This window comes from Caloenas nicobarica, chromosome 1 (genome assembly GCF_036013445.1).
Source record: "Caloenas nicobarica isolate bCalNic1 chromosome 1, bCalNic1.hap1, whole genome shotgun sequence".
NCBI classification, from domain to species: Eukaryota; Metazoa; Chordata; class Aves; order Columbiformes; family Columbidae; genus Caloenas; species Caloenas nicobarica.
Window position 1 is genome coordinate 63,669,113 of NC_088245.1, and position 27,007 is coordinate 63,696,119.

The following is a 27,007-nucleotide window of genomic DNA, read 5'->3' on the forward strand; positions in this document are numbered from 1 at the left end:
TTTATCTTCTGAAATCCCTGTATGACTATTAAAAGCTGAATTATTACCAGAAATGGGCAGAAGGACAAGATGAGTAATGAGGGAGCAATCTCTTGTTTATAAATTGATCTTTAATCAGCAGTTTAGGAAAGCAGACTGCAAAATAAATTAAGTAGAGCATGTTTTGAAAGTGTAGCTAAGCATGAATGTCATTCTTAAAAATTAGCCTCCCAGGCAATACTTGATGACATTTTTGTCCTTCTTTTAAAATAAAAAAAAAGTGGGGAGAAAAAACTACAAAAATTGAGATGTTTCTAGAAGATATTGTGAAAAGAGCTGAGAGATCGGTAAAACGTGCCAGAGAGAAGCAAGGAAAACTGTCAAATATTCAGAGTATTTTAGAGCAAAGGTTTTATCTATTGGTAGAACTGGGGAAACAGGCAATTAGACCCATTGCGAAGCTTTTATTCATTTGTCGTTATAACTTAAAACTGCCACCACAGTCTACCAGGACACATAGAGCGTGCGGTCTGCCACAGCCCCCTGTGCCAGCTGCCCTTGCTTTAGACCTCGGCCGCGCTCCCTTCTCATTTCCCAAGGCACACAGAGCCTTCTCTTCACATTCCCTTGGATCAGCTGGATCAGCTGTTGCTACCAGGCCCTGTAGATGCCCTTTCTTCCCCCTCCCTGTGCAGACTGCTCATCATTTCCTTGGCTCCCTTCTTTATAAAGCAAGACATTCCAGGGAAGTAATGCTACCAGTTTAAAATTCTGTTTGCAGGGATATTTCTCGTTTCTTTCCAATATTCAGAATAAGAATCTTAAGAAAAACCAAAAACAACAAAACCCTTGCTCTCGGGAGGATGGAAGGACACCGAGATAGGGAGCAATTGTTTGGATGTAATGGTATTCACATGTTGCTGTCGAACAGAACAAAAGGTCTCATCTGTCTGCTTATCAGTCCTTCATTTTCAGGAGAGCTTTGAGGGGTGCTCTCAAGAAACTAACCCAAAATTCATGTAGAGCCCAACAACGGGAAGTTATATGCCCATTTCTTTTTCTCTTGCTCCTGAATCCTTTTGGTTAAGCATAGTTGGACACCCCTCCCTAAAAATCATATAGAATACAGTTTCTTCGTGGGTGGCAGGAAATTTTTTTTGTCTAAAGTATTAGATTAAGAGGATGAGTATCTTAGTTTCAGCTTCTATTCAGTTCTCTGGCAAACTTCTTGAGTCTTTGGACTCAACTTTGCTGTAGTTTCATTATCTCCAAAATGGGACTACCAGCCTATCTTGCAGCATGCCAACAGAATTTCAGGAGATCACTGCATGTGAAAGCACTGCATAGAATAATTATTATTATTTATTCAGTAATTCTGAAGAGAGCATGGAGGTTGCTTCATTTGTTGTGCTCCCAATTAGTGAGGCCTAGTTTTTGGTCTGGGAGTGAACAGACAATCTCACCGTCCTTATTTTTCTCACAGTAGGTTGCTGTGTTGGTCTCTAAATCAGATTCTAGCATTCTTTAATAGTGGTTTAATATTCAGGCACTTTACTGTATATAGTCTTTAAAGGTTAACGGGTGTGTCAAGCAGTTTTTTGTTATTAAACCAGTTTTACAGCAGAATAGAAATTAGCTTGCAGTCTGACGCATTTATTGCAATTGTTGCTTTTCAGGAGGATATGTGTGCAATAGGGAGTTTACAGTGAAATGGAACTGATGCGTTTTATTTTCAAATGCACGATGAATTAGACTTTGGTTGAACTTTTAGACCTCTGTCCTGGGATGAATGGGTACAGCTTGCTCTCAAGAAATTCCTTTCTGGTAAAATATGCTGGGTCTATGTTCAATGTTCTTTCACTATGTATTCTTTTGTGCTTTAATTTTAACAGTTTGCATTTTTTAACATCTTTTATATTCAACCTAATGTTCAACTAGTCTGGAGAAAATCTCTGACCACCTGGTAGCTGTAATCACCTATTTAAACCAAGCTCTTGTCCTCCCTCTACAGGAGAATTTGCAGCGTTCAAGTAGCCACAGCACCATGGCAGCACCCACTCTGTTATTTAAGTCTTGTGTTCCTACGGTTTCTTAACATCAAAACTCTATTCTGCTCCGCAAAACCTAAAGCAATTTAGAAAAGATATCCGTAAGCTTAAAAGTGGAGCAGAATGGAACTGCCAGTCCAACGACACAATGGGAAAAAAAAAAAAAAAAAAAAAAAAAAAAGAAAAAGTACCTTTTATGGGAAACAGAATCCTCTGCTGCCAGTGTTTCTCCTTCAACACAAGCCGCCAGGTGCACTCGGAGACCCGCGGCCGCTGCCCGTGCCATTGGCATCATTCCCCGGAGAGAGGAGAGGAGAGGAGAGGGCGCTCGTGGTTTGACTCTGGTGCTCGGGCATGAGGGGATGGAACTGCTGCTGCAACTTTAGGAGACTTTGCTTTGGATGGTCTGCCGGTCGGCTTTCTCCCTCTAACAACGTACCATCAGAGGCTGAATGTCTGATGAGTGCTAATTCAAAAGAATCCCTCCTCCGTTCTGATCTCTTTTTTTTTTTTTTTTTACTTATTTCCTGGTGTACTCGCTGATTTATGGACAATGCAGTATCCCCTTTTCACTGTATTACAATATCAGACACCTAAATCTGTCTATAGTATTGGGTTTTATTACAGTAAAATTAAAATCGTGAGGTGATGGGAGCTGGAGAAGATGTTACTCTAAAGGCGAAGAGATTAATCGGAAGGAAAAGGGGATGCTGCTGCACCTTTTTTCAGATTTTCTTTATCGCTTCTTCAAAAAACAAACAAGAACCACCAACCTTAACCTTTTTCCTTTTCCAGTATTTTCTCGGTGTGTGCATATACAACATCTTTTAGAAGGATTCAGTAGATCCTTCTTTTGTTGGTCCAGCAACAAACTGAAGTTTAAAAAAAAAAATGTAGCGAGATTGTCCTCTTTTATTTTTTTCTTTTGTGTCATATGATACAATGTATTTATCAAAGATGCTACCACAGCATCCGAAGTCTGTAGAAATCCTGACACAGACTGTGAATGGTATATGTACCTACTTTAAAAGTTTTATTTTAAACGAGGGTGCAGGTTAATGCCAGGTACCTTACCAATATGTAATGTTTTCATAAACGGGGAAAAAAGTTCTCAGGTTGAATTGAATACAAATACAAACCCCCCTAGAATTAGACATTCCGAAAATTGTGTTTTGGTACTTTCAAGAGCTGTTTTTAAAGGATTTTTATCCTGTTAACTAAACGTCCTCTGATAAGTGTGTGTGTAAATGTGGAGCACTTTGTCCTGATGGCAAGGTGTTCGATCAAAACAAAACGGTACTTGCTGGATCCACGCTGACTACTTCTCCTCTCGTTGCTTTTTCCCTGTCATCTCTTTCCTTCCGTTTGTCTTTCCCTTTTGTACACTTGGCAAACTAGGGTGAAGGTGGCGGTATCTCCATCAGAGTGCGTTGTTCTCCTGTCCTCCAATCCTGGTTTTCAAATGGTCAGTAGCTTTTTGACAAGTTACCCAGTCAGGGAAAAAATAAAAACAACTCAGAAAGTTCTGCACATCATTTACCTCTAGTAGAATATCTTGTGATGTGATCTGTTTGCAGAGTTCTCTGGTATGTGCTGTTACATGTAAATTATTTGTACAGAGGCAAGTCAGACCACATTGGAAAGAAATTCAAGATCAGAGAGAAGCTTTCAGAATTAGATTTGTATCTGCCCTGTACCACTCCAGGTGAGGCAAGAGAACCGACCCCCCTCTAGCAGGGGAGGTTCTTGCTGGGGGGTGGGAGGTGAAGGGATGTTAGACAAAATCGTGACAAATAAATGAAGGAGTTAAATGTGTGTGAATGTGATGTCCATGCTAAACAGGGGTGTATTGGGTGAGGGCACTGTCCTTCCCTCCCTCGGAGAGTTGGACTGTTTGTGTCTGCAGAAGGTTGCTCCCAGGTGAAGGGAGAAACACACACGGGTAGTGGAACGTGCTTTTAAAACCCTAGAGTTCTGCAGCATTGCTGGTAGTCTGATTGGTTTTGTCAGTAAATATTTACTGGGGTTATAGGGACCGGACTAATCTGAAGTGGGAATTATAACTGAAATACTGTGTATTCATATTAATTCCACAAACATTAGCAAGACAGCAATAGTGAATGACTTAATAGTCACTACAAGAATGAAGTGATTCATGTTGGTACATGAATAGAATTGATTTTGTGTACAGGATGCATTTTAAAAACAAACAAAAAAAAAAGCACAAATTTTTCTTGTCTGCTGTGGGAGTTCAGATGCTGTAAGGTTGTTTGTTTTTTGGGGGGTTTTTTTTATTCTTATTGAGATTGGCAGGAATTTAAATAGTAGCAATAGCCACTTTCCAGTGTGGAGAAGCTAATGAGTGAGCTGTGGCGTGCATACCAGTGGAATCACAGTGCTCCCCGTGATCATTGGAGGCCAAGACCGACGAGGTGGAAGGAGCCTGGGGCCGCTGGGCTCAGCAGGCAGGTGAGAGCAGTTACGGAGACAGACTCCCAGAGGGTGACACAGTCACCGCTCCTTCTCCCTCCAGCCCCTCTGTGGGCTGTGGCCTAATTTGTACCTGCCAGGCATGCTGGAAATTAATATCCTCTTGAAAGAAATTGTTATCGGAGCAAGTATGTGCAGGTGGTGTGCAGTCATTCGTTTCAGAGAGCTTGTTAAAAGCCCTAGTTTCCTTTCCACAAGGTCATGCTGGTAGAAGATTGTCTGCTAAAATATAACTGTTAGGAATTTCATTCTATCTTTGCTTAAAATGAACTTATTTTTGTGAAGATTCATTACCCCTTAGTCTACAATATGCTTCTTGAGCCCATAGGAAAAGCACAAGGAAAATTGCTATCCTTGTCCATGCAAAGCACTTTATAAGTAACACGTGGTCTTTGGGGTTTTTTTATTGGGGTTTGATTGTAGGGGTTTTGTTTGTTTGTTTTCTGAGGAATGTGCAAGGTGTTTGGCTGCTGTTTAGAAAAGTCCTTTTAGGATGCGTTTCTACTGGTCTTCATGTTTCCCTCCAGACAGCTGTAGTAATGTATGTTTGCCTGTAGGAGGTCCCACGTAATACTCATGCAAAACTTTGGAAGAAATTTGGCTTGTAAATAATTGGAATTATTATTTTTTTCATCTTTTCCTTCAAGAGTTTTTCTGGATGTCTTGCATGCCATCAGAACCAGTCCTAAAGGTGCCCTATAGATGTTTAGTGAATGGGGAGATCAGAGCAGACAAGAACTGAGTGCCCTGTGTAGGAGTGGGGTGAAGGATGTAAACTGAAGTAACCGATACATTCATGTCCATTACACCACATTTATTAAGTTTCTCTGGTGTCCCAGCCACAAGCACGTCCTACAGTATGGGAATGTTAGTACATATTTTATGTGCGCATTGGGACAGACATCTAGACAGTCATACTGCTTTTAGCTTTGCATTATCTAGTCTCTAATAATTATTTGGAAATCTACCAGTATCCAATCCCAGCTGTTCATGCCTTCATTAACAACAGAGACACCTTCCCCTCTACCTTTCCTTTTCCACACAATTAGAAGAGGCCCGTTACCTGTTACATCTTCCCTGTCAGTACGTGATTGTTTCCTGCAACGTATTTGCTGGAACCGGAACATTGTGGTGGAGCTTAAACCAAATGGTATGAGCGTAGAGGCCTGGTTATTTTGAAAGTAATTTCTGCACAAATTAAGTCTTACATGGCCCCAGATACAGTTAGCCCCATCATTTGTTTTTTGCTGAACTCATGCAGGTCATTGAATGAATCCACCTCTGCTTTTTCTGCCCACATAAAATCATCTTTCCTTGTACCTGAACGCCCTAGCAGCTGGTGATGATGCAGAATGTTTGAAACCAAACACTGCCATCTTATTGTGGCCTCTCAACATCACTTGGATTAGTATGTGCTCCTCAGAGGCAGAATTTGGCCTTCATGACATAAAATTAATGAAATGCTGACTGTTGATAAGTACCATGTCTTTCCACAAATGCCCAAATGGGGGGAGGCGGAATACACTAGAGATCACGCATATATAGGTTTGCTTCTGTGTTTGCCTGGTGATGTAAATGCATCCAGCATTTCACAGAACGTTTGGGGAAGCCAGATCCTCAGAAACCTCAGAAAAAAGTACAAGTTGAAGTTTTGATAGCTGGAGGGGCTAAATTTAGGGAAGCAGCATGTAGACATTTCACACTTCTGCAGCCTATAGATTTTATTCCCTTCTGGACTGTGAGTGCAGCATGTGTAGCACAAACTATTCATAGTACTGTAGACAACGTGTTTTCTGTCTGTTGAAAAAAGTACCACCAGTAGCACAATGCGACAGGCAAAGCTTCTAGGTACAGACAAGTTCAGTTAAAAAGCAGTTGCATGAGAGTTACAGCGTTGCTCTGGAGGTGCTGGGTCTTCTGGTTTTCTGTTACGCATTTGACATAGAACTTTATGAAAGAAACTTTCTGTCTTCTGCAGCCTTGTTAATATGCATTTGCACTTCGCATATGCTTGGGCATGCATTTTAAATATCTTTTTTCATTGCTTCGTTACTTCGTACCTAGTAAATAAAATCATCAAAGTTCTTCTTTGCATTTAAGTTCAAGGATGCTAACACAGAAGCTACTGAGTCAGCACCATGACAGCAGTAAATAGTTACGAAACTGTGGAAGGAGGAAACTGTTTAAAAACTGCAGAATGCAGAGTACACCAAGAGCGAACTAAAGTGAAAACTAGTGCATGTGTATTCTGGAGAGAAGAGAGCTACCCAGACCCTCTGTTAAATGGTTTACATAGGAATCCTCCAAAACAGTCTTTGCAGTTTGCCAAATGATCATGTGCCTTCGCAACCGTAAAAAGTACAACAGAATGTAAACCAGGTGCTTTGTAACTAGAGCAGTGGCTTTGGTTTACTTCTGATGCAGTAGTTTTTGTATATAGCTGTTACCATAGATAGATAGTCTGGAGCTGGTAAACTTCTGTGAAGGAGGGCAGAGTGTTCCCCAAAATACTTACAGTCATTTCAAAGCTAGGAATTGAAGGATACCTAATTCAGTTACAATTAAGTTACAACTTGCTGCTTGAAATCTGCTGTATCAAAAGTTAAATGAGGTTCATTTGATTTAGACATAAAAAAGCCCTCCTTCCCCTCCAAAGACACAAAGATCTTTTTAAAGAAGGGTAATAGAATGCTCCAAAGAGGCCCAAAGTTACACTGTCATAGCATCTTAGAATGAGACAGTAGATGAAAAATGGGAGTTAGGTGAGGAGAAATGGATGGCTAGTACTCATGTAATCGCAGTCCACATATATCAGACCATACAATTAATTCCCTGGCACAGAAAGTGCAATTAATTTTGTTTTCTGGAATATCAGCAAGTTTCATTAGTTCTTCCTTGGGCCTTTTGCAGTTCCTCAACAATGCAGGCGACTCTCCAGCGATCACATACTGTTATTGCGATCACATACTCCCACGTTGCCCGTGGGAGGTGGCAGGTGTCTTGTCAGCTGAGGGACAACCAGTAGGTTTGAATTTGATTTGTTCAAATTTCAAACTGGTTACGTAGACTTCTGGCAGTACCTCCACACCAGTGTCATATTTAACCTACTTGTCCATAAAGGACAAAATAATGGGGTTTGGTATTAGCCCATTTTCAGATCTTTTTTTCTTTGGGGCGAGACTTTGGCCATAATTGTAAATTATAAAGTTATGTCTAAATGCACAGTTCATACAAAACATCAGACCAATTTTTACTTGGCTTTGTTCCTTTTAGAATGCAAAGTGTAAAAACATTTTACTAATATTCCAGGAACTACCTGGAACCCTTCTACCTACCCCAAATTCTGCACTAGAAGTACATGTGAGAAGATGGTGTTTTGTCTGCTTTTTAAACAAAATCACAAAGAAACTACTTCTCTAAGAGAAGGGAGCTGATGGGGGAGGGTTTAGAAACTTCTAAACTACCTAGGCATTTGCTTCATAGCATCACAGCAGCAGCGTGTTCAGCTCATCCAGCCTCCTTAAGAGCCAGCAGTGGCCTGTCTGGTCTTTTTGTCTGGTTTATCGCATTTGCAGCAGCTGTACTTTAGAATAAGCCTTGTGTGACATTTGCTTTTGAGCAAGTAAAACACAAAAAATAACTATGTTTTCTTTTTTGTTGTTGTTTGGGTTTGGAAAACGGTTGGGTTTAGTTTTGATAAATGTCATTCTGCGTTGTATTTGTGTATTCACCCTAGTTGAAAAGAAAATCTGTCTGTGTGTTTGGGAGTTCAATGGAACATTAAGAGAAGAAATGAAGCCCTGCCATCTGGGCACAGATGTTGGGTCTAGGGGACAAAATGGACCAAACTTGGGTGTTGGGTTATTTTGGGATGGTGGGGGGTTCTGAGGGCATAATTTAAATTAACTCTCTAAAATAAAATGTAAGTGCAATAAATGTGCTTTTTTTTATTCAAAGCTGTGAACCTTTAGGAAAAAAAATCAATGACAAAAAAAAAATGCACATCATTCCTTCACGAGCCTTGTGTCCTACCTGCCTCCCCTTCCTCCCCCCTCTCCACACTTCTCCTCAACTGACAGAAACGTGACAGTGGCCAACTTGCATGTGTTGGCAACCCAAATTAAAGTTGCTTTTCTTCCGATCTCATTTGTTGGGATTGGGGAAAGTCCTGGCCCCTACTCCTTGCCACGCGTGGGATCCCTTTGGGATCGCGGGCTGCCCTGTGCCGCCAGAGCCAGGTCCCCCACTCTGGGGGTGCAGGAGCCAGCCCACCCGTACCGCGGCCATCCCGGCTGCCAGCACCGTGCTCCTCCCCTCCCTGCCCCGTCTCAGTTCCAGCCACGGGCTCCCAGAGCTGGGCAGGTGACCCTTTTTTTAAGCAATTGCAAAAGTCATCAGTCATCAGCTGCCTAACTGTGTCCCTTTGTCAGAAGACACGTGCGGGCTGGCCACTGTTGCCTTCTGTGACTCTGCCTCGTTCTGAAGGAGCAGGTCCATCTGTGTGTGCGACCTGTCGTGCATCACTTGCACCGTCTCTTTCTTACTTGAGCGTGCGCTGCTTTTCCCAGGTGAGGAAAGGTGCATCGGTCTCTTGGGGGTTTCCACCAGAGGCGCAATGTCTGTGTTTCTGTAAAAGGTGATGGAAGGTGTGGCACTCAGTGGTCGGACCCTATTGGGGGGAGTAAGAGAGGACTGGCTTGTTTAAAGTTTATAGACATACAGATCTATAGCCTTTAAACTTGATTATTTTTATATATAGAAAAGACAATGGCATTACCTCATAATACAGAGGCTTGTTTATGAGAGTCAAAGTATCTAATAAGGAGAGGAAAGGGAAATTTATATACAGATTTCTGGTTTTTGTTTGTTTATTCCTTAGTGCAATGAAATGTCCCGGCAGTTTAAACTCTGTGCTAATACAACATTCCTTTCAGCTGTACTTTTTTGTTTTTTGACCACCAGAGGTTTGCGAGGGGCTTACGATTGCAAAGTAGAAGGTCCAGTCTGGTTACTTAAAGAAAACCAATTGTGTTAGTAGATTTCCATAGCTGCTTTTTAAAAATCTACAACAGAGTAATTGTTTCGAAACTTGTATTTATTTTTTAATTCATAACAAAATGTTTATTTTCAGTTTCCTGTTACGTAGGTCATGGCAAGTCCCCTTCTTTCCCTCTCAAGTTTCCCCTGTAATTGCCAATACAACTTATTTTTCTTGTTTGTTCCTTCCCCCTTTACTTCTGTTGTCCCTTCATTTGTACTTTGGAGTTTTTCTCATGTAAATTTGTACAATGGGAAATATTGTCCAGTTTGGTTAGAGAGCATGGAGACTTAAAACATATTAAAATTTGATAGCTGAATTCAGATTGAAGAAAACTATTTCTGTGTAAAGTTATTTAAAGAACTCTGTATTATATAAAAGGCAAAAAGTTCTATGTACTTGATGTGAATATGAGAATACTGCTATAATAAAGATTGACTGCATGGAAAAGTCTGAAGGGGATTGTTTATGGTGTAATTCATAACTCTCCATGAAGTTCTAGAAGTGCAACTTCAGGTGGTTTAAGGGAGTAAAAAATTTACTTCGATAATGTTGCTTTAGAATGTAAATCTGGAAGAAAGAAAAAAAAAAAAGGGATGCCTACAGAATAAGCTAACTCTCTTCAACGTCCTTATGCAGGGCCACTGTGCCTAGAAGGCATTTTTACCTTTGCAGAGGGTTTTACTTCACAAGGTTTATTCTGGACTTTGCTAAGACCCAAGGGAGATCCCCCTCACCCCAGGGAAAGCTCGGCAGCAGCTGGTCTGGGCTCCCTTCAGCGTAACTTCCCTTGCTTCTGTGGCCACTGTTACTTGGTGACAAGATTTCAGTAACATGGCTTTTAAGTTAAGCTTCTCTGCAGTTCTCACATAGACAAGTTTTATTTCCGCCCCCCCTGGCCTTTTAGTGGTTATTTGGCAGAGCTTTAATGGTAAGATTCTTACCTACTGTGCATTCATGGAAATTTTAAATCACTCTCTGAACACGTCACTTTATTTCCTGACGGCAGCACATGATAAATGGAGCAAACGTTATGGAAGCTCATGTGGACTCAACTATCCCACCTCTAAAGCTGTGATGTTCATTCTCCAGAAGTCCTACGGCACTCAAAAACCGAAGTACAATTCAGCTTAAGATGTTGTTTACAGTCAACTTTTATTGAAATAAGGGCCAAGGAGCCAAAGCTTTAGTTCCAGGGACCTCTTTAGTTCCAGCGACCTGCAAGCAACAGAAGAGAATCCTGAGAACCTTTTCCACCCATCCTTTTCGCACCACTGAGCGCAGGGGTCAACCTGAACAGTGCCTTGTGCTGCCTTAAGCAGTAGTTGAAACTGTTAGTTTCACAGAGCCATAACGTGACACAGCAGCTTGAGAGAAGGTATTTAAAGAACCAGAAACAAGCAAAAAAGCCCCAAACCTTTATGGGGTGAATTGCACAGGTCTCTCTCTCTAGTATAAGAGAGCATGTCATCAAGGTTAGGTAATGCTGGGTCTACAGAACAGCACAAGGAAAGTAATTTTTAACTGATGATGGTAAAGCTACACTACAATTCATCAAAAAATAAGTTGTTACACTACAGGCTTATGTTGCCAAAACTAGACTTCCTGGACTCAAGTATTATTCAGCGACCCAAGAAAAGAGTGCATGAAGGCAATAAACAGAGATTGGGCACACTTACCTTTGTGCATAAACAATAGTTGAAAGTAGGGTACTTCTACAAGTACCACGAGAAGGGGGCCAGTCAGCAGAGCCAGGCATGATGCTGTGGCACTGTATCACAGCCAGGAGCTTTGAAGTAGAATTAAAGCACAATCCAAGCTGTGTGTGCCCTGGTGACTGGGTGTATGGGCTTAAGGCCCTGTTGGAGAGGGTCCAGAGGAGGGCACAGAAATGATCAGAGGGCTGGAACAGCTCTGCTGTGAGGACAGGCTGAGAGAGCTGGGGTTGTTCAGCCTGGAGAAGAGAAGGCTCCAGGGAGACCTTATTGCGGCCTTTCAGTGCTTAAAGGGGGTTTATAAGAAAGATGGGGACAGAGTTTTTAGCAGGGCCTGTTGTGATAGGACAAGGGGTAATGGTCTTAAATTAAAGGAGGGGAGATTCAGGCTGGACATGAGGAAGAAATTTTTTACACTGAGGGTGGTGAAACACTGGCCCAGGTTGCCCAGAGAGGTGGTCGATGCCCCATCCCTGGAGACATTCAAGGCCGGGCTGGACGGGGCTCTGAGCAACCTGATCTAGTTGCAGATGTCCCTGCGCATGGCAGGGGCTTGGACTAGGTGACCTTTGAAGGTCCCTCCCAACCCAGACTATTCTGTGACTCTATCCTATGGATAGAGTTGTGCAAATGGTTGTGCAAAACAAAGCCCGGCCGAGCTGCAGCCCCGGGGCGGCTGTTCCGGGCGGGCAGCAGGATCCGTACCGGTGCTGCCGGCACCCGCGGCTGGAGGCGCCTACTCCGCGTCGTCCGGAGGGATCCCGAGCTCCTCGTCCGTCCAGGCCGCAGGGTCGGGGTAGGGGAAGTGGCCCTGGGAGAGAGACACCGCTCGGAGCCCGGCCCCGGCCCCGGCCCCGACCCCCACCCCCACCCCGCCGCGCCGGCCTCACCAGCACCATGTCCGAGCTGTGCCAGAAGTGCCAGAGGATCCAGAACCACATGAAGCCGCTGAGGAGTTCGCTCCGGATCACCTGCGCCCGCGTCAGCTCCGGGAACTGCCGGTACCGCGGCTGGATGTGCACCCCGCCGCCCGCGCTGCAACACACGCACCCGGCGCCGCCGCCGCCTCACTCCCGGCTCCCGGCCGCCCCGCTCCCCGCGCCCGCCCCGCCGCCCTCACTCACTGCCGCAGCCCGGCGTTGCCGCTCCCGGCCCGCAGCAGCCGCCCCGCCGAGCGCCCCAGCGACGCCAACATGATGGCGGCCTCGCCACCACCTCCCCGCGCCCCCAATGTCACCCCTGCCACCTCCCAACAACAGCCGCGGCGATTGGCCCGCCCCGCCGCCCGGCGCCTACCAACTGCGGGTGCTGGGGGGGGGGGCGGGGGGGGGTGTTGTCCAAAAACTGCGAGTTTTTTACTCGAGACAGAGCCGAGAGATTTGTTTATCCCATGTCTGCGCAGAGCCGGGTGGTGACGTCACGGGAGCAACGCTCATACATCCCGGGCCACGGTTACCGGCACTTTAACGATGACGCTTTGCCGCCCTCGTTCCCATTGGCTCTTGCGACGCCCCTCTCTCTCTACTTAAAGTGACAGCGCCCTCGCTTTTCCGCGCGCCTGCGCCAGGAAGGAGGCGCGTTCCGGGCGGGGGCGCCGCCGCTCGGGGGCGGGATGTTTACGAGGGTTTTCGCCGTAATTGGGCCAGTTCACGCATAGTTCAAGTGATTCTCGCTTGGGCCTTTCTACCTTCACTCTTCTCGTGGTGTTTCCTCGCTTGGCCTCGTCCTGTTCCTCCTGCCAGGGAAACGTCAACTGTTTCACAAAGGTGGATCAATGTCCTTTATTCCTTGAACACCTCCAACAAACGCCCCCTTTGAGACACACATGAGTAATTCGCATTTCGAGTAAGTCTCACTTAGATCTTTTTAACCTGAAGTCGCCACCTTTGGGAGGGGCGCAGCCTTCCCCAAAGCGCTCATTGGTTTCTTCCCATCAACATTTATCCTGTTGAGATTGTTTCTCAGTGTTTTTGTAGGGAGGTTTTCAGGTTTGGGGGTTTTATCTTCCTCCTGTGGTGAGCAGGAGCACCTCGGGAGATGGCATTAGAGCTATTGGCTTCATCATGAGCCAGACCTTAAAGTGCAATACCCTGTTTTCTCCAAAAAATAAGACCTACCCCAAAAATAAGCCCTAGCACGATTTTTCAGGATTCTTGAGGCTGCTCGAAATAGAAGCCCTACTGCAAAAATAAACCCTAGTTACGGTTCAGTTATGATGATGTTCTGGAAGATGATGACATGACTGTATTTGAATAAATGTTGAATTTCACTCATGAGTATCGGTAAACACAGATTGTTTTACATGGAAAAAGGAAATAGAGTCACAAGAAATTCACGATGGAATTCAGGGTTTGGAGCGCTATGATGATATTCCAGAATGTTATGACGACTATATTTGAATAAATGTTGGGTTTTTTTGTTCAAGAATAAATGTAGATTGACGTTCGTGGAAAAAATAAGACTGAAAATCAGCCCTAAAGCATCTTTTGGAGCAAAAATTAGTATAACACCCTGTCTTATTTTTGGGGAGACAGGGTATGACTATAAGCAATACACATGTCAATAATCATAATAATAGTACAATTATATAACAATATTACAACATGTCACAATCATAATAATATTATAAGTCCCCATCATTTCTCACCCGACCCCAAATACTCTGAAAAGAAGAAATAAACGTAACAGCAGAGTCAATTATGCTGTTAAGCAGCATTCTTTATTTTATCAGCGCCGGGGAACGCTGGGGATCATCCTCCATAAGCGCTCCCAAGACTGGGTGCTCTTGCGTTGCTTATATTCACATAATTATTACATATGCATTACAATTTTTGAAAATTTTGACGTACATCTGTACTAAGAAATAATTGATGATGTTAGTTATAATTGTTTAGTTTCTTACTTAAAATACATCTATTAATTATTAGTCAAATATAAGCTAAGCACTCTGCTTCTAAACAATGTATCCCTTAATCTTCTGTCTCCCTCTTGTCATGCGGAAGGATCTAAAACTTGAAAAATATCCCCTCGTTTTGCAGGTGGTCAGACGGCATTTATCATGTCAATAGGTTAACGATGGGCACGTCTTTTGTAACTTAATCACAGTGTACATTCATTTAGCAGCTTCTCTTCGATCGCGCGAAACGCTCTTTTCGGAGCGGGGGGGGAGGAGGCGGCGCCAGCTGCTTGTCTGTAAGGAGGAGACTATAGAAATAACCCGCACTTCTTTTCTACCCCCCCCGCCCAGGCGGCGCGGTTGGTCCAGCCCCTCAGCGCCTGGTTGCGCAGCAACGGGGCACGCGAGCGCTAACGGCGGCGTGGGGGCGGTTGCTGCGGCGGGAAGGGCGCGCAGGAATACGCCATAGAGAATCTCACACCTGTCCTGCGCTAGGAAAGAGCTGCACGTGTGGGCGGGCTTTTGTTCCTTCTTTATCCTATTCATTTATTTATTCATTTATTTTTTCATTTATTTATTTTTAATAGGTGTTAAAATGGCGCAACTGCCTCGTGAGATGTACGCTCAGCGGCGTCACCGAAGCAGCGGCCTGGGTTCCGTCCCTGCGGTTTGAAGACGGCGCGAATGCTGCGAGCGGCTTGGCCGCGGCGTTTGAAGACCCGGCCTGCCGGCAGGTGTGTCTGCTCTCCGGCCTGCTCCCGGAGCAAGGGTCGGAGGAAATCTGCCAGCTTCTTGTGGGGGTCAAGTTGGGTCCAGTGCGTGTCGTGTGCCTTCTGGGAGATTCAGGTGATCGTGAAAGAAGCAAGCAAAAGATAAAGCAGAAAGCAGCCAGACGTTCCGGGGGGTCCTTTCAAGCATTCAGGCTTCCCACTACAGCTTCTGAAAAGATATACCACTAAGATTAGTGTATACTAGCTATTTCCTCCTGAATCTTTATTGAATGACATTCCACAAAGTAGAACTGAGGAAGATTTTGTGTGACCCTCTGGAAGGGTAACCTTGTTTTGCCTGGCAGCTTATGAAACAAAGCAGTCTGTGGACAAATGTTTAAAATAGGTTTAGCATCTTTGTGACGGGCTATACCTGACATCCCAAGCTGGCGTATAGACCCTTCTAATTGTATATTACTTGTAACTTAAATCTCAGTTTTGAGGAAAGAGCATTTCACATATACCCTGAGCAAAAGGCATCACCGCCAACACTTGGGTTCAAATTTGGGTATATCTTGGTCTAGCTCCATTTACTTTTGCACAGAAAGACTCACCCTGTAAACTGATCTCACTGAACTTCACAAAGCAGCATTTGAAAAAATGTCTCTCTAACAGCTAAAGGTGAAGATCCCAAAGGAAAGAACAAATGCCTTACTTTGATTTTACATTTCTTTACATCTTTACTAGATGACTGTACAGCTTTGTCTACAGACAGTGTATCCTAATTCAGAGACTTCAATGTTGTTTTACTCTTAGGTGGGGGTGGTCGAATACCATCTTTTAGATAACAGTATCTTCTAAATCTGCTACAATCCCAAACAGCTGAAGTCCTCAGCTGAAGCAACATAGGTTTTGCATGTGTACCCTGTGGTCATCCTTGTAGTTAAGGGATGTTAAGTTCCCTGCACTTCTGAATCTCATAACAGCCCAATGTCGTGGTTTGATTGCAGGGTGACAATAAAACCACGGCAGATGTATTGTTAACCCTCTCTCCCCCCTCTTCCCCCTTCAGCCCCTCCCTCTCCCCCCTTCCCACTAAGGACAGGAGATTGGGAGGGGAAGAAGGACAGAGAGAAGAGAGTTGGAAAAATTAAAAATGTTTTACTAATGCTACCAATAAAAATAGAGAAAATAATACAAAATATACAAAACCAATCTTGAAAGTCCCGGCAACTGCTCCGGCAGGTGTAGGGTGGCACCCGAAGTCCTGGACTGGACTCTCTAGCCAACCGGAGCTGGATTCAGTCTGTCACTTGGCCTCAGTTCGCAGGGACAACTCGCAAGCTCCTCTCCCAATGTCGGCCATAAGGAAAAAAAGGGACAAGATCCTCGTGATCTCCCACTTTTACATGAAGTATGATGTGAATGGGATGGAATACTTTAGTTGGTCAATTTTCAGTTCACCTCCTGCCTGCACATCTCGCGGGATGCATCATTATCAATGACTTTGCATTCCATTGCTATGTCTACCAAAACATGTACCTAACTTTCAGGAAAACTGCAGTTAGTAAGAGGACTTTAGCTGACAGGGAAAAATTCACTAAAAAAGAAACTTCTTTTTAACAAAACCAGGACACCCTAATATACTTTCAGCAACAGTTTACAGGGAATAGCAGCAAACTATTCAAGCATTGTTTTTACTTAACACACAATTAATGCAACACGAGTTTATCTTTTTCCATAAAAGCTGAATGCTTTAATATAAGGTTCATAATTTTGCTTGTTGTCGGCTCCAACCCCCTTGCATTTTGCCTTTCTCCCTTCTCGTAGTCCCTGGCATGTTGTTCCCTGTGTCAGTGTTCTCAAACATTTCACATTTTCCATCCTGCTCAGGCTGGATGGTTCCACTGCTGGCTTTGACCTGCAAAGGCAACTTTGTCTTCTCAGTCCCCACCTTCTTCACTTTTCCTTAACTTCATCTCCTTTTGTTGACCTTACAGCTCTTGCTTGCTTGAGGAATTTGGACAGCTGTGTGACAAGCAGGGTACAAGAGGAGACAATGCTCATGTGACAACCGGCTGCCCATCAACTACGGTTTGAGAGCCAGGGGCAGACAGGCTGGGAGGAAGCCAGCAGGGTTGATATGTCTGCATTGCTCCTTGGGATGGGAGAGGCAGCTCCAGAACTTTCCCCTTGCCTCCATTCTGTTCCCTGTCTCCAAGCAGCACCTCATCCTGAGAAATTGGTGTATTTTCCAGGTTCAAAACTCTTTACTAAAATCAATTAACTAAAAGGCATAAGAATAAGTAAGAAAGAAAAACTGGTCTGATTTAAGAGTCACATGCTTAGTGCTTCCTTCACAGTAGAATAAAATTATGATAGTATCTGAGATGGGTCAAAATGGATATCTGCCATAGTTTTGTGTATACTTGAAATGACACGTCCTTTGAAGAACACGTTTCATCATGATTGAAGAAACAGTGATATGCTTGCTATATATCTAGTGGCTGAATAGAAGACAGTTATTATGTGGAGTTTTTTTTAATACTTCTTCTTTCCAAGCTTGGTTTCTTAAAAATCAAAAACATTTGTGATGAGCTTACAGATAAACAGCATAACACCACAAGATATGACAGAAGAATTAAAACAAAGAGAGAAGTGACATACTGGAAAATAAATTTCAATTTTTAAAATAATATTCCTGTTTAAGGATTTAAGTGTTCAAAAATTGTCCTCATTTTCTGCTTCCATCTCCTCCTTCCTCCTTCCAGGTAAGCTCCATGTCCATCTCATGCGTCCAGTGTTGTCACACAGCTAATAAAGATCCCTGTTGCTTTCTGTGGCCAAGACGTCCAGTAACTCAGTAAGTTAAAAATCTATAGATGGGTCAGTGGAAATGCAGGGAAGAAAAAAGCTGGGAAACAAAGACGGTTATTGCGAGGTGGGTGTCCCATGTGGATCTAGTTTCATTTCATTGCAGCAAGTTGCAAAAGTTCCATTGCCAAGGTCTTCATTACTTGTGTTTTTGTTTTCCACAGCTTTCCTGTTTGTGCACAGAACCCAGATTTCATTTCTATGCCCTTGATATTCTCAGCAAAAAGGAATGTCATTGATTCATGCCCAGAGGCTTCCAGTTTGGTGAGAGGTGCTCGTGTGTTGGCAAGGAGAGAAGCTGATGGCTATTACTACCTGGGCCACATTGTCCGAGAGGTGAAGGCAGCTATTTATTGGGAACTGTGGTGTTTAGAGGATCTGTGTGCCTTTTCCCTGTTCTTCCCATGCCTCACCAGTGCCCTGCCCTTGCTGTGGGGTGGTTCTCCTGTGACACAACGTGCTTCATAACTGGTAATTCTATTTTCATCTGTTTCCCAATGATGACTGGCTGTTTACTGTGCGGAGTCCTGCAAGCAAAAGCAGCCTGGAAATCAATAAATTTTAGTAGTTCTCATAAGTTGTTATTCAGAGACCATCAAACAAAACAGGTCGCTTATCCCTATTGTCTACTTCTGCCCAGTCAAGCAGCAAAGTCAATTAGCTGAACAGCATAATAGTAATCCAAAATGTCTGCCTCCAGGGACCACCTTCCCCTTACTGAACTGAGAGCCTTCCTCGTTCTCTTCCATCTATCTTTCTAGGATTTGTGAGATGATTTTGGATGCCAGACAGGAAGTCCCCTCTGTAGGCTTTCTTTAAAAATCCAGTTCATTTTGCAGTTCAAAGGTTAGTCAAATGGCGATGGCAGTAGAGGTGAGGATGGTTGTAAGCTCCGGCGTGGGGTGGAACAGATGGGGACAGCTAATGGCACAAATGACGTTAGCTGGAGTAGGAGCTGATGGCATTATTTGCGTAAGTGCAACTCGTAGATCTGCAGAGAAGGCTGAGATTTTGGGTATAGATCTTCCCCACACCTGTTGCTGAAGGTTTAAATTTAAACATTTAAATTTATGACAGTTATGACATTTTACTGGTTTGTTATCCTTTGTTATCCCTTTGATTACTATGTAACAAACTGCATCAGACAGCAGTTTCTTTTGGCGACTCTTTTTCTGATGGGAGGTTTTCCTGCTAAAGTTCTGCCTTTAGTTCTTACTAAAATCCAAGTCCCAAATGAAAAGAAGAGAAAGGCTGTCAACCTCTTAACCTCCAGCTTTTTAGTTACTTTTAAAGTCCAATATTGACATAGTACAGTGAAAAACCTGGTAGAAGAGGAAAGCTACATTCCCAGATCACATTCTGTTTCCCGGGATTTCTGCCACTTCTCTCTTAGCACTTATGTTTGGCTGTTAATTGGACCCAGATGTCTGTCTTGCAAACCACATGTTTTACTCTTGTAGGGCTCCAGGGAACGCTTTTTAATTGAGTTTGACAAAATTCACGCTCTGAAAGGCAAGGTACAGCTTCGTATGCAAGAAACCCCTCTCTATGACATTCTCCACTACGAAGATGCCAGGCAACAGCCTCTTGCTCCAGGAGACAGGGTCTTGGCACCATGGGAGGCAAGAGCTGAACGTTTTGGCCCAGGCACTGTGCTAAAGGTTACAGAGAACAAGGAGGCACATTTAGGTACGTGATATTTGCTTTCTTAATAGTGCTAGACTCGCCACAGTTGCTGGTCACTAGACAGAAAAGTGAATGGTCTCAGTCATGGAGAATTCACCACCTGCTGCTTGGGTTCTCTTTATCATCTCATTTTTTGTTGTTGTTGGCACTAAGCAGCCTGTTCTTTTTTAGTCCCAGAATTAATGCAGCTCCCAGAATTGGTCTTTGTTCTGCGAGTAGAAACTTTTAAAAAGTTCGGGGCAGAGGGGGGGCACCATCCTAACACAAGGAGAAGAGTGTCCCTGGCCCTCATGAGTATTCACCTGATTATTTGTTAGTCAAGTTTCCAGCTTTTGCAGGGTAAAATCCTGGTTTGCTGTGACAAGCAAGAATTTTGCTCTCTGCTGTCTCTTCATAGGAAGTTCAAAAGAATGTCAAATTTTAAACCTATAAAGAAAAAAATCTCGGAAGTTGTTACAAAATTGTCTGAAACACAATCTGTTACTATTATCTTCTGCTTTCTAAGAGATAAATCACACAGGTTGAAATGCTTCTAATACATTCTTTGCCTTTTTTAATATGCACAGCACACAACAGAAGGGGAGTACTTGTGAATTTCTGGAATGGACAGACTAAAGAGGTGTCTTCTGACCAAGCTCTGTGGATTCCTCTGCCCATAAGCGAACGCATCATCCTAGAACTGCAGATGCCTTTAGCAGCCAGGCAGATGGTTATAGATTCAAGCTTGGATTACCCATACATCGTGACACCGGGTTACAGAGCCTCAGGCCTTTACAGACAGGGTCACTCAGACCTAAACTGCTGGCCAAGGGGTCTGTGTTCGACTCAGCCATGTGCTAAGTGCAGCTGTAGCTGTACCTCGCTTCCCCGCTGCCGCCTTGCAGCCTGGGAACCCACACAGCCTCCAGGGTGCAAAGTGCAGCAGGAGGGTGCCTTTGTCTCGGGAACAAGCTTGACTGAAGAAGAGCTCAGCAAGAAAATAGAAGAGCAACTATCTGAAGTGAGGATTTCATCTTCAGAAAGTGTTTCTAGAGAGGAAGAGAAAAAGGGAGATAAGAGATTGAAGACAGAAAATGTTCCAAAAAATGTTCAGTCTTGTTTGGAAGAGGACAATGAGGTTATAGAACCTAAGAAGGTAAAAAGTGCTTCACCCTGGCTCTTCTGGTAACATGTTTTCTACTATTTGTATAGCGCCTGCTTTGTTACCCCAAGTTTTCTGCTCTTGGTACCAAAAAATTACTAGAGGTTTTAGGCCTGACCCTTATGTACACCTGCTAAAGAACTGAGAGGCTTTGCTCTGTACTGTCTTTCTGATCCTTTGACCGGGCAAAGAGCTAGAAACTCCCATTGTCACTGGCTGGAGCAGACTCCTAGAACCTCTTCCATGGATGCAGAACATGAGAAGTGTTGCGTAGCCCAGTTCCTCTACATCCTGCCTCTGCGTGAAAGAGGTAAAGGCAGCAAGAGGTGTCTGGCAGAAGACTTTACACCAGATAAGGATTGCAGTAAGGATTGCTCCATACCAAGGCAGTCCCTGGCATAATTCTGTTAAGATATTTCTCCACCCTGTTAGATGCATCACCTCTCCCAGTCAAAGACCAAAAGACACTTGTGATCCTTGGTGGTTGATTTGGTACTTGTGAACAGGGCACTGGATGAGGATCAGTAAGGAGGAGGGTAATGTGCACCAGCTACTGCCAAACTTTTCTCCATTGCTCTGCAAGAGTTAGAATCTTCATTTCTGGCACGTGCCAGAAAAGTAACTATCTTTCAGCCAGAGTTCCTCTGGCCTGATCTCTTTTGTACCAGTTTGGACCCTTCCAGGCAGATGTACTGCCAGTTTTAGGTCATTTGAAGATGCATAGAAACCCAAAAAGTGATCAGAAATTATTTTACTTAGGAGTTGTTTCTTTAGTAAAGAACTCCCCCAGATTTTTTTTTATTCTTTCTGAAAGTTCAGTTGCATTTTAAAGTCTTATGCTGTAAATTCATGAAACTAACCTGTTCTTATCAGCTCTGGATTAAGATTGCATGTCTTATTATTTCTAGAGTCCTCAGAGGCATATGGCTCATGCTATGGTTGATACTGCTGTCAACACAGACAGCTGGTTAATGGAGACAGCCCACAAGGAAGAAGCAGACAGAAGACAGCAGGATGCTGAAACCGAGGCTAATGTTAAACATGAGCATGGTATTGAAATTGTAGCTGTTTTATCCAAGTGTAAGACTTGCTACACAATATCAGTGCAGCAGGCCGTCATGTCAAAGAACTGTTGCCATGGTTCTTGATGTTTCAAAAGAAAATGCCATAATGCCGTGCTGAATATAGCCACCATAATGTGGTATCATGTAGATATTAATGGTAGTTGTTTATCTTCTTCTCAAGGTGAAAGTACTTTCAGATGGAAGTTCGGGGTTCTTGGCTTTTACACCTACTGCAGTAGCAGCTTTTATGTTTTCTTATCCTTTATCATAATGCCTGCTATAAATATAATATCTTATAAAATTTCCTTACTTTAAACATTAATGTGTAACATTAACTATGACTGCCTATAGCAAAAAGGTTTTACCAGGACCGTTCTGCAGAACATTTCTCTGGGCTGAAAATGATTGCTTTATAATGGCATTGAGTAAACTTTTTTTCCCTTATCATCCAAAAGGGGCTGGATCATGATTTTAATCAAATAGTTGCTGTTCTCATTTAAACTAGTTTGATGAAAATTACAGGCATTTAAGTGAGGAGTCTGAAAGCCTAAAGCTTTCTCCAAGTGTTATTGCTTTGCTCTGTGTCACTGCTGGCAGAGGGAGAATTAAAAGTCAAACTGGAGTGCACATTTCCTCCCAGCTGGTGTTTCAGCATCATTCCATGCAGCAATTGCCTCTTAGGTCCCTGCTGTCTTTAGCAGAAAGGTGCAAGCAAACTATCTATGTTCTCAGTTACCCAAAAACTGTGTTAGCACAGTGTTGTGCTCCAGCTAATTTCTCTTGTCTCTCAGCAGGATGTGTAGCTCAGGCTTTGCCTTGTCAAGAAATTTATAATTTTTTATTATCTCAGAGTATTGGCAGAAGAAACTCGTGTCTGTCTGTGAAATACCATGTAAACAACCCCTTAGCCCGAGTAGCTGCAAGTACCATCAGTGATCTTGTATTACCAGGCAAAACTCTGGCTTGACTGCAATGGCAAGCTCGTTTTTTGAAAGCTGAGACTTGTTTTGTGGAAACTAAAGCATGTCCCACTTCTTCAGAGGAAAATGTTGGTATTAAGTTATAGAGGTCTTGCTTGAGTTTATTTCATATGAGAAGACTTTGTTTTTATTTGCTTTCTTTTTGTAAACTGACTATAACCTCTTATGTCCCTGCCCTAATTTATGTGAAAGGTGTTTTTGAATCCAGAGTGGTAGAAGCTCCAATCCAGCACTCCCAAAGGAGCCCTTCCCTGGGAACCAGAGCTTTGGTTCCTTTCAGGCGCCAAAGCTTCTTTGACCAAGTGAATGAATCACTAGAGAAAGACAGCCTGAGCATAAAATCAGCTCTGCATGTACAGAGACCACACAGAACCTCCAATGTGCAGGCCAGGAGATCCACAAATCTTCTAAATCTTCTAAAAGACAAAAGCATTACAGTAAGTATTTGGTCCAAACTAGATTTAGCTATTAGGATCAAGCGATTTGGTTATGTCATGTGAGAATATACTCTCCTTTGATCTCTTTCTCAAAGATTTTTACTGCAACAAAAATTATGCCTGTGTAGTATAATGGTTATGGATAAATAGAAACATGAGGTTTCCACTTGGGAATTAGTGTTGTACAGGAACAGAGAACTTCTGCTATTTTTACTCAGCACTTTTGATAAAGTGGTTTTTTAGTTTAGATCTAATTTTTCTAAATAAACCTCTCAGCCAGCTCTACTAGATAGCAAGAAAAAGTATTCCTCTTTTACAGATACTGAAAGAAAAAAAAAAAAAGAAAGTCTAGGTAGTCAGCTGAGTCCCATAGCAGGGAGTGCATGTCGGGGCTGGGATGGAACTTCAAGTCTCCTAACCCTTAGGCCAGTCTTTTACCTGCTAGATGACACCATTTGTTTACCTGCCACCTATAAAACACCTTTGATTCTTTCTTTGATCTCTCCTTCTATATGTTCTTAAACACAAAGGACCGACAAGGTACAGATTTTGCAAAGAATAGCAATACACTGGAGAATAAAGTTATTTACTGCCCCATGGAAGCCATACAGATCAATGTGTTGGGAGAAATCAGTCAAAATGCTACATGGTACTGGCAGGGAAATTATCTGAAGGTCCTGTAGTGTTTTCCAGATTGTGGTATTAAACATATCCTCAGGAAAGAACCATTCTGTTTCCAGAGGAGCAGCTAATGGCAGGAACATGCTAATTGCAGCTGGGAATAGGAGAAGGCCTACTGCATTTGAGAGAGGAAAATATTTTGTGGAAATTCTGTTCTAGCCCCAAATGGCTCTAGCAATGTAAAATGTAATGTCTGTTTTAAGCACTGGCTCAATGCTGGAACAATCAGAACAGCACAGCCTACTGACATGTAAAGAGCTCTTAAAATACTTGGATTTTCAGGCACCCCTGTGTTGTTTAAGCCTAATCTTTTGTACAGGCTTTACCACCGTACTCAGTATTTTCATGGGTGGGAAGTGACACTATAGTATTCACGAGGAAGTGTGGCTTCCAGAGCTGGAGAGTGACATTAGAAGACTAAGCTGTTCTGGTTTTGTAGGTTTACACTTTGCATTAGAAAAACATACTGATGAGATTAAGGGTTTGGTTTGCTTTTTTTCTCTTAGAAATCGATCCTTCATGGTGCATCTCAGGAGAGATGGAAAGAGATGGACTTCAACAGAGCCAAGATTGAGCACAAAAGGTGGCAAGAGGAACAGAGGCAGCTGAAGAGGGAGCAGCAGCAAGAGGCAGATGGCATCCGATGCCAGCTCCGCAGGGACAACCAGAGGTAATACCTAGGAGCTAAATGGGTTTTGTGGTAAATGTCGGAAGGCTGGTAATGTCCACTCCCTGGTGCTCTCATTCAGTCTCTGAACATCACACGTTGTGCCTTGCGATAGTCTCTGTGGAGTGCCCATGGTGGCTTGCTAATGGAAATAAAATTGATGCTCGACATATGGGCGAGTGGGTACGTATGGACTCATCGCCTTTAGTGTTACCTCCAAGGGCAGAGTCTCTTCAACTTCATCCTCAGACCCAAAGTCCTTTTGCCTCCCAAACCCCTGATCCCTGCCTCTGACCTCATAGTCCACTTAAGCTTAGCAGGTCCTTGCCCCCATGACCCACCTCCTTCCATTTCTCCTGTTGCCCGTGTGACTCCCACCACAAATACACGTAACCACCCAGTTGTCCAAATTAGTCCTATGGCCCTGTCTGCACAATCCATTTCCTTGGTTCTTGGTCTTCAGGGCTGAGAACTCACAGCCGCACCAGGTTATGCAGTCAGGTGAACAGATGACTGCAGTTAGCTGACATCAGGCACCGGCCCATTTGGGGGTTTTGCCACCTCTGTTCAGGACACAGGTTTAACTCTCATAACCTAACAAAAAGTCCTGGAATATTAACTGAGCACAGATTGCCAGAATATCTGTTTTGTGTCTTATGCACTGTCTTTTTCTGTTATTGTTCTTTCTCTCTGAGAAACTTGAGAAATTTTGTTTTGGAAACAGGCAGCGATTGCATCAGAGGACATTGCAAGGGCTGGAGAAACAGCTGGAGCACACAGAGCTTTGCAGCACCTGGCACTGCACCAGGCTGCTGGGGCAGAGAGGAGCAGGAAGGAATCCTTCTTGCAAGAGGAGGAGAAGAGAAAAGCAAGTCAGAGGCTGCAGTTCTTAAAGGCACAAAGTTTGCAAAGGGAGGAGTTGCAGGCACAACGCAATGAAAGGAGCTTTGCACAAGAGAAAGAAAGGCTGGTAAGGGCAATTTCAGAAATGTTTTTCCCGTACTACCGTGTGTTCAGCAGTGGCACCATCCAGAGTATTTACCTTTCACCTGTTTCATATCCAATATAATAATATCATTTAGAGATAAATGAAGCGTAACATTTTTTTAATGCATGTATAAAGTTGAAAGATGGGAAGTAAAATTCTCCATCTCTGTGACCGAAAGTTTTTCTGCATGCAAGGAATACATTTCTATAGATTATAACAGTTTCTGAATTCTGCCAGTGGTAACTGTGGATAAAATTCAGTATGCAGGCCGGCTGTACAATTGTAAATGTCTTTATTTTTATGTAGGATTTTCTCAGGAGCAGAATGCAGTCACGGCAGGAGGTGTTGAAACAAGAATCACAGGAGCTGGACAGGCAGCAAAAACAGCACCAGGCTGCCAAAGAAAGAGCGTTCCAGAGCAGAGACCGTTCACGCCAGAAGATGGAAAAAGAAGGTCAAAAACTCTGCGACCACCAGCAGTACCTCAGAGAACAGAATCTTTTGATGCTCCGGGCATCACTGCTGGCATAAGGAAGCTGCAGAGTGGGTAAGCAGGGCCTTGAGCAGTTCACAGACCTGCTCTGGATCTTGTAGGTGTGAGTCAGCGTGCTGGAGCTTGGGTGCTTGAGTGCAGTTGTGACAAGTGGAATTATGATTCTGGAGAATTCTTTAATCCCCCTTTCATTGCAGGCAGCGTGCATTTTCACTGCTCCATCCTTACATGCCTTTGTTTCTAAAGCTGCTATTCTAGTCCACCTATGTCAAGTGAAATGGTGGAAGCACAGGCACAGGTTATGTCCTGCACCTGCAGGCAAATCAAATACAGGCCTGAAAAGGCTTCCACAGCTGAATTCTGGGAACTTTCTGTGTTTCTTGCAGAACAGTGCCAGAAAATAATTTCTTTAAGATCAAGGAAGTGTAGTTGCGTGATGCTGTCACGCGACTTACCTTGCTGTGTTAACCTTACACGAAATATGGGAAAGGAGAGCTGAACACCAGCTGGATGTTAAAAACCAAACAAACATACAAACTGCAGCAATGAAAATGTATGTGCTAAAATACAATGTAAGTGATCTACTGCAATTTCCATTATTAACAACCGACTCTTGCAAGTGTCCCATGGCACGCTGAGTTGCAGAGATCCATGACACGGTTGTGGTACTTCCTGCCAAAACTGCTGTAGGGGCAGGGCAGGGATCCAGTGACACGAGAGGTGCTTCAGAAAACCTGAGAAGACAGCATGGAACCCTCCAGCCTGGGCTTCAGTTTAAGTGTGGATCTTCTACTGTCAAGGCACATGTACTGTATGTAATATGTAAATGTTTGTTCTGTGAAATACCTGTATTTGGAGAATCACCAAACCCAGTGGTGGACTTGGGGGTCTGTTTTGCCTACAGGCTTTGAGGTTGGCAGTCTCAAAAAGGTAACCTTATGTCAGCAAGATACTCCAATATCTTTGCAGGGAAGGTGCCTGGTCAGGCTAAACATACTTTTTGTTCACCATGAATAAATGATGACAATGCTACAAAGACAAATGAATTGGTAACTTGACAGTTAAATTGTGTAAGAAACCAAGGTAGCCAGTAGTACTATTAAGAGGAGAAAAGTTCACC

At 43.5% G+C, this 27,007-nt stretch overlaps 2 protein-coding genes across 2 annotated transcripts in view; one reads left to right on the plus strand and one right to left on the minus strand.

The window, feature by feature from the left end:
- BRAF (B-Raf proto-oncogene, serine/threonine kinase) overlaps positions 1-2,130 on the plus strand; it is a 79,977-nt gene extending 77,847 nt beyond the window's left edge. The window contains exon 19 of the mRNA XM_065658433.1: positions 1,991-2,130. Coding sequence (XP_065514505.1) covers positions 1,991-2,013 — 23 coding nt within the window. The 3' untranslated portion in view covers positions 2,014-2,130. The remainder of the gene's footprint in view (positions 1-1,990) is intronic.
- Positions 2,131-10,685: 8,555 nt separating this feature from the next.
- NDUFB2 (NADH:ubiquinone oxidoreductase subunit B2) lies at positions 10,686-12,502 on the minus strand. Its single transcript, XM_065658434.1, has 4 exons — positions 12,395-12,502; positions 12,161-12,305; positions 11,976-12,081; positions 10,686-10,773 (listed from the first exon to the last, which is right to left on the minus strand). The coding sequence occupies exons 1-3, from the start codon at positions 12,463-12,465 to the stop codon at positions 12,007-12,009; spliced, it is 291 nt and encodes a 96-aa protein (XP_065514506.1). The 5' UTR covers positions 12,466-12,502; the 3' UTR covers positions 10,686-10,773; positions 11,976-12,006.
- Positions 12,503-27,007: the final 14,505 nt, after the last annotated feature.

What these genes read in the sequence shown, in the direction of transcription:
- NDUFB2 (XM_065658434.1), bottom strand. Translation starts at nt 12,465, where the DNA reads ATGTTGGCGTCGCTGGGGCGCTCGGCGGGGCGGCTGCTGCGGGCCGGG. An exon ending in GGCAACGCCGGGCTGCGGCA is followed by an intron (nt 12,306 to 12,394) that starts GTGAGTGAGGGC and finishes CGTGTGTTGCAG; the next exon opens with CGCGGGCGGCGGGGTGCACA. An exon ending in ACAGCTCGGACATGGTGCTG is followed by an intron (nt 12,082 to 12,160) that starts GTGAGGCCGGCG and finishes TCTCTCTCCCAG; the next exon opens with GGCCACTTCCCCTACCCCGA.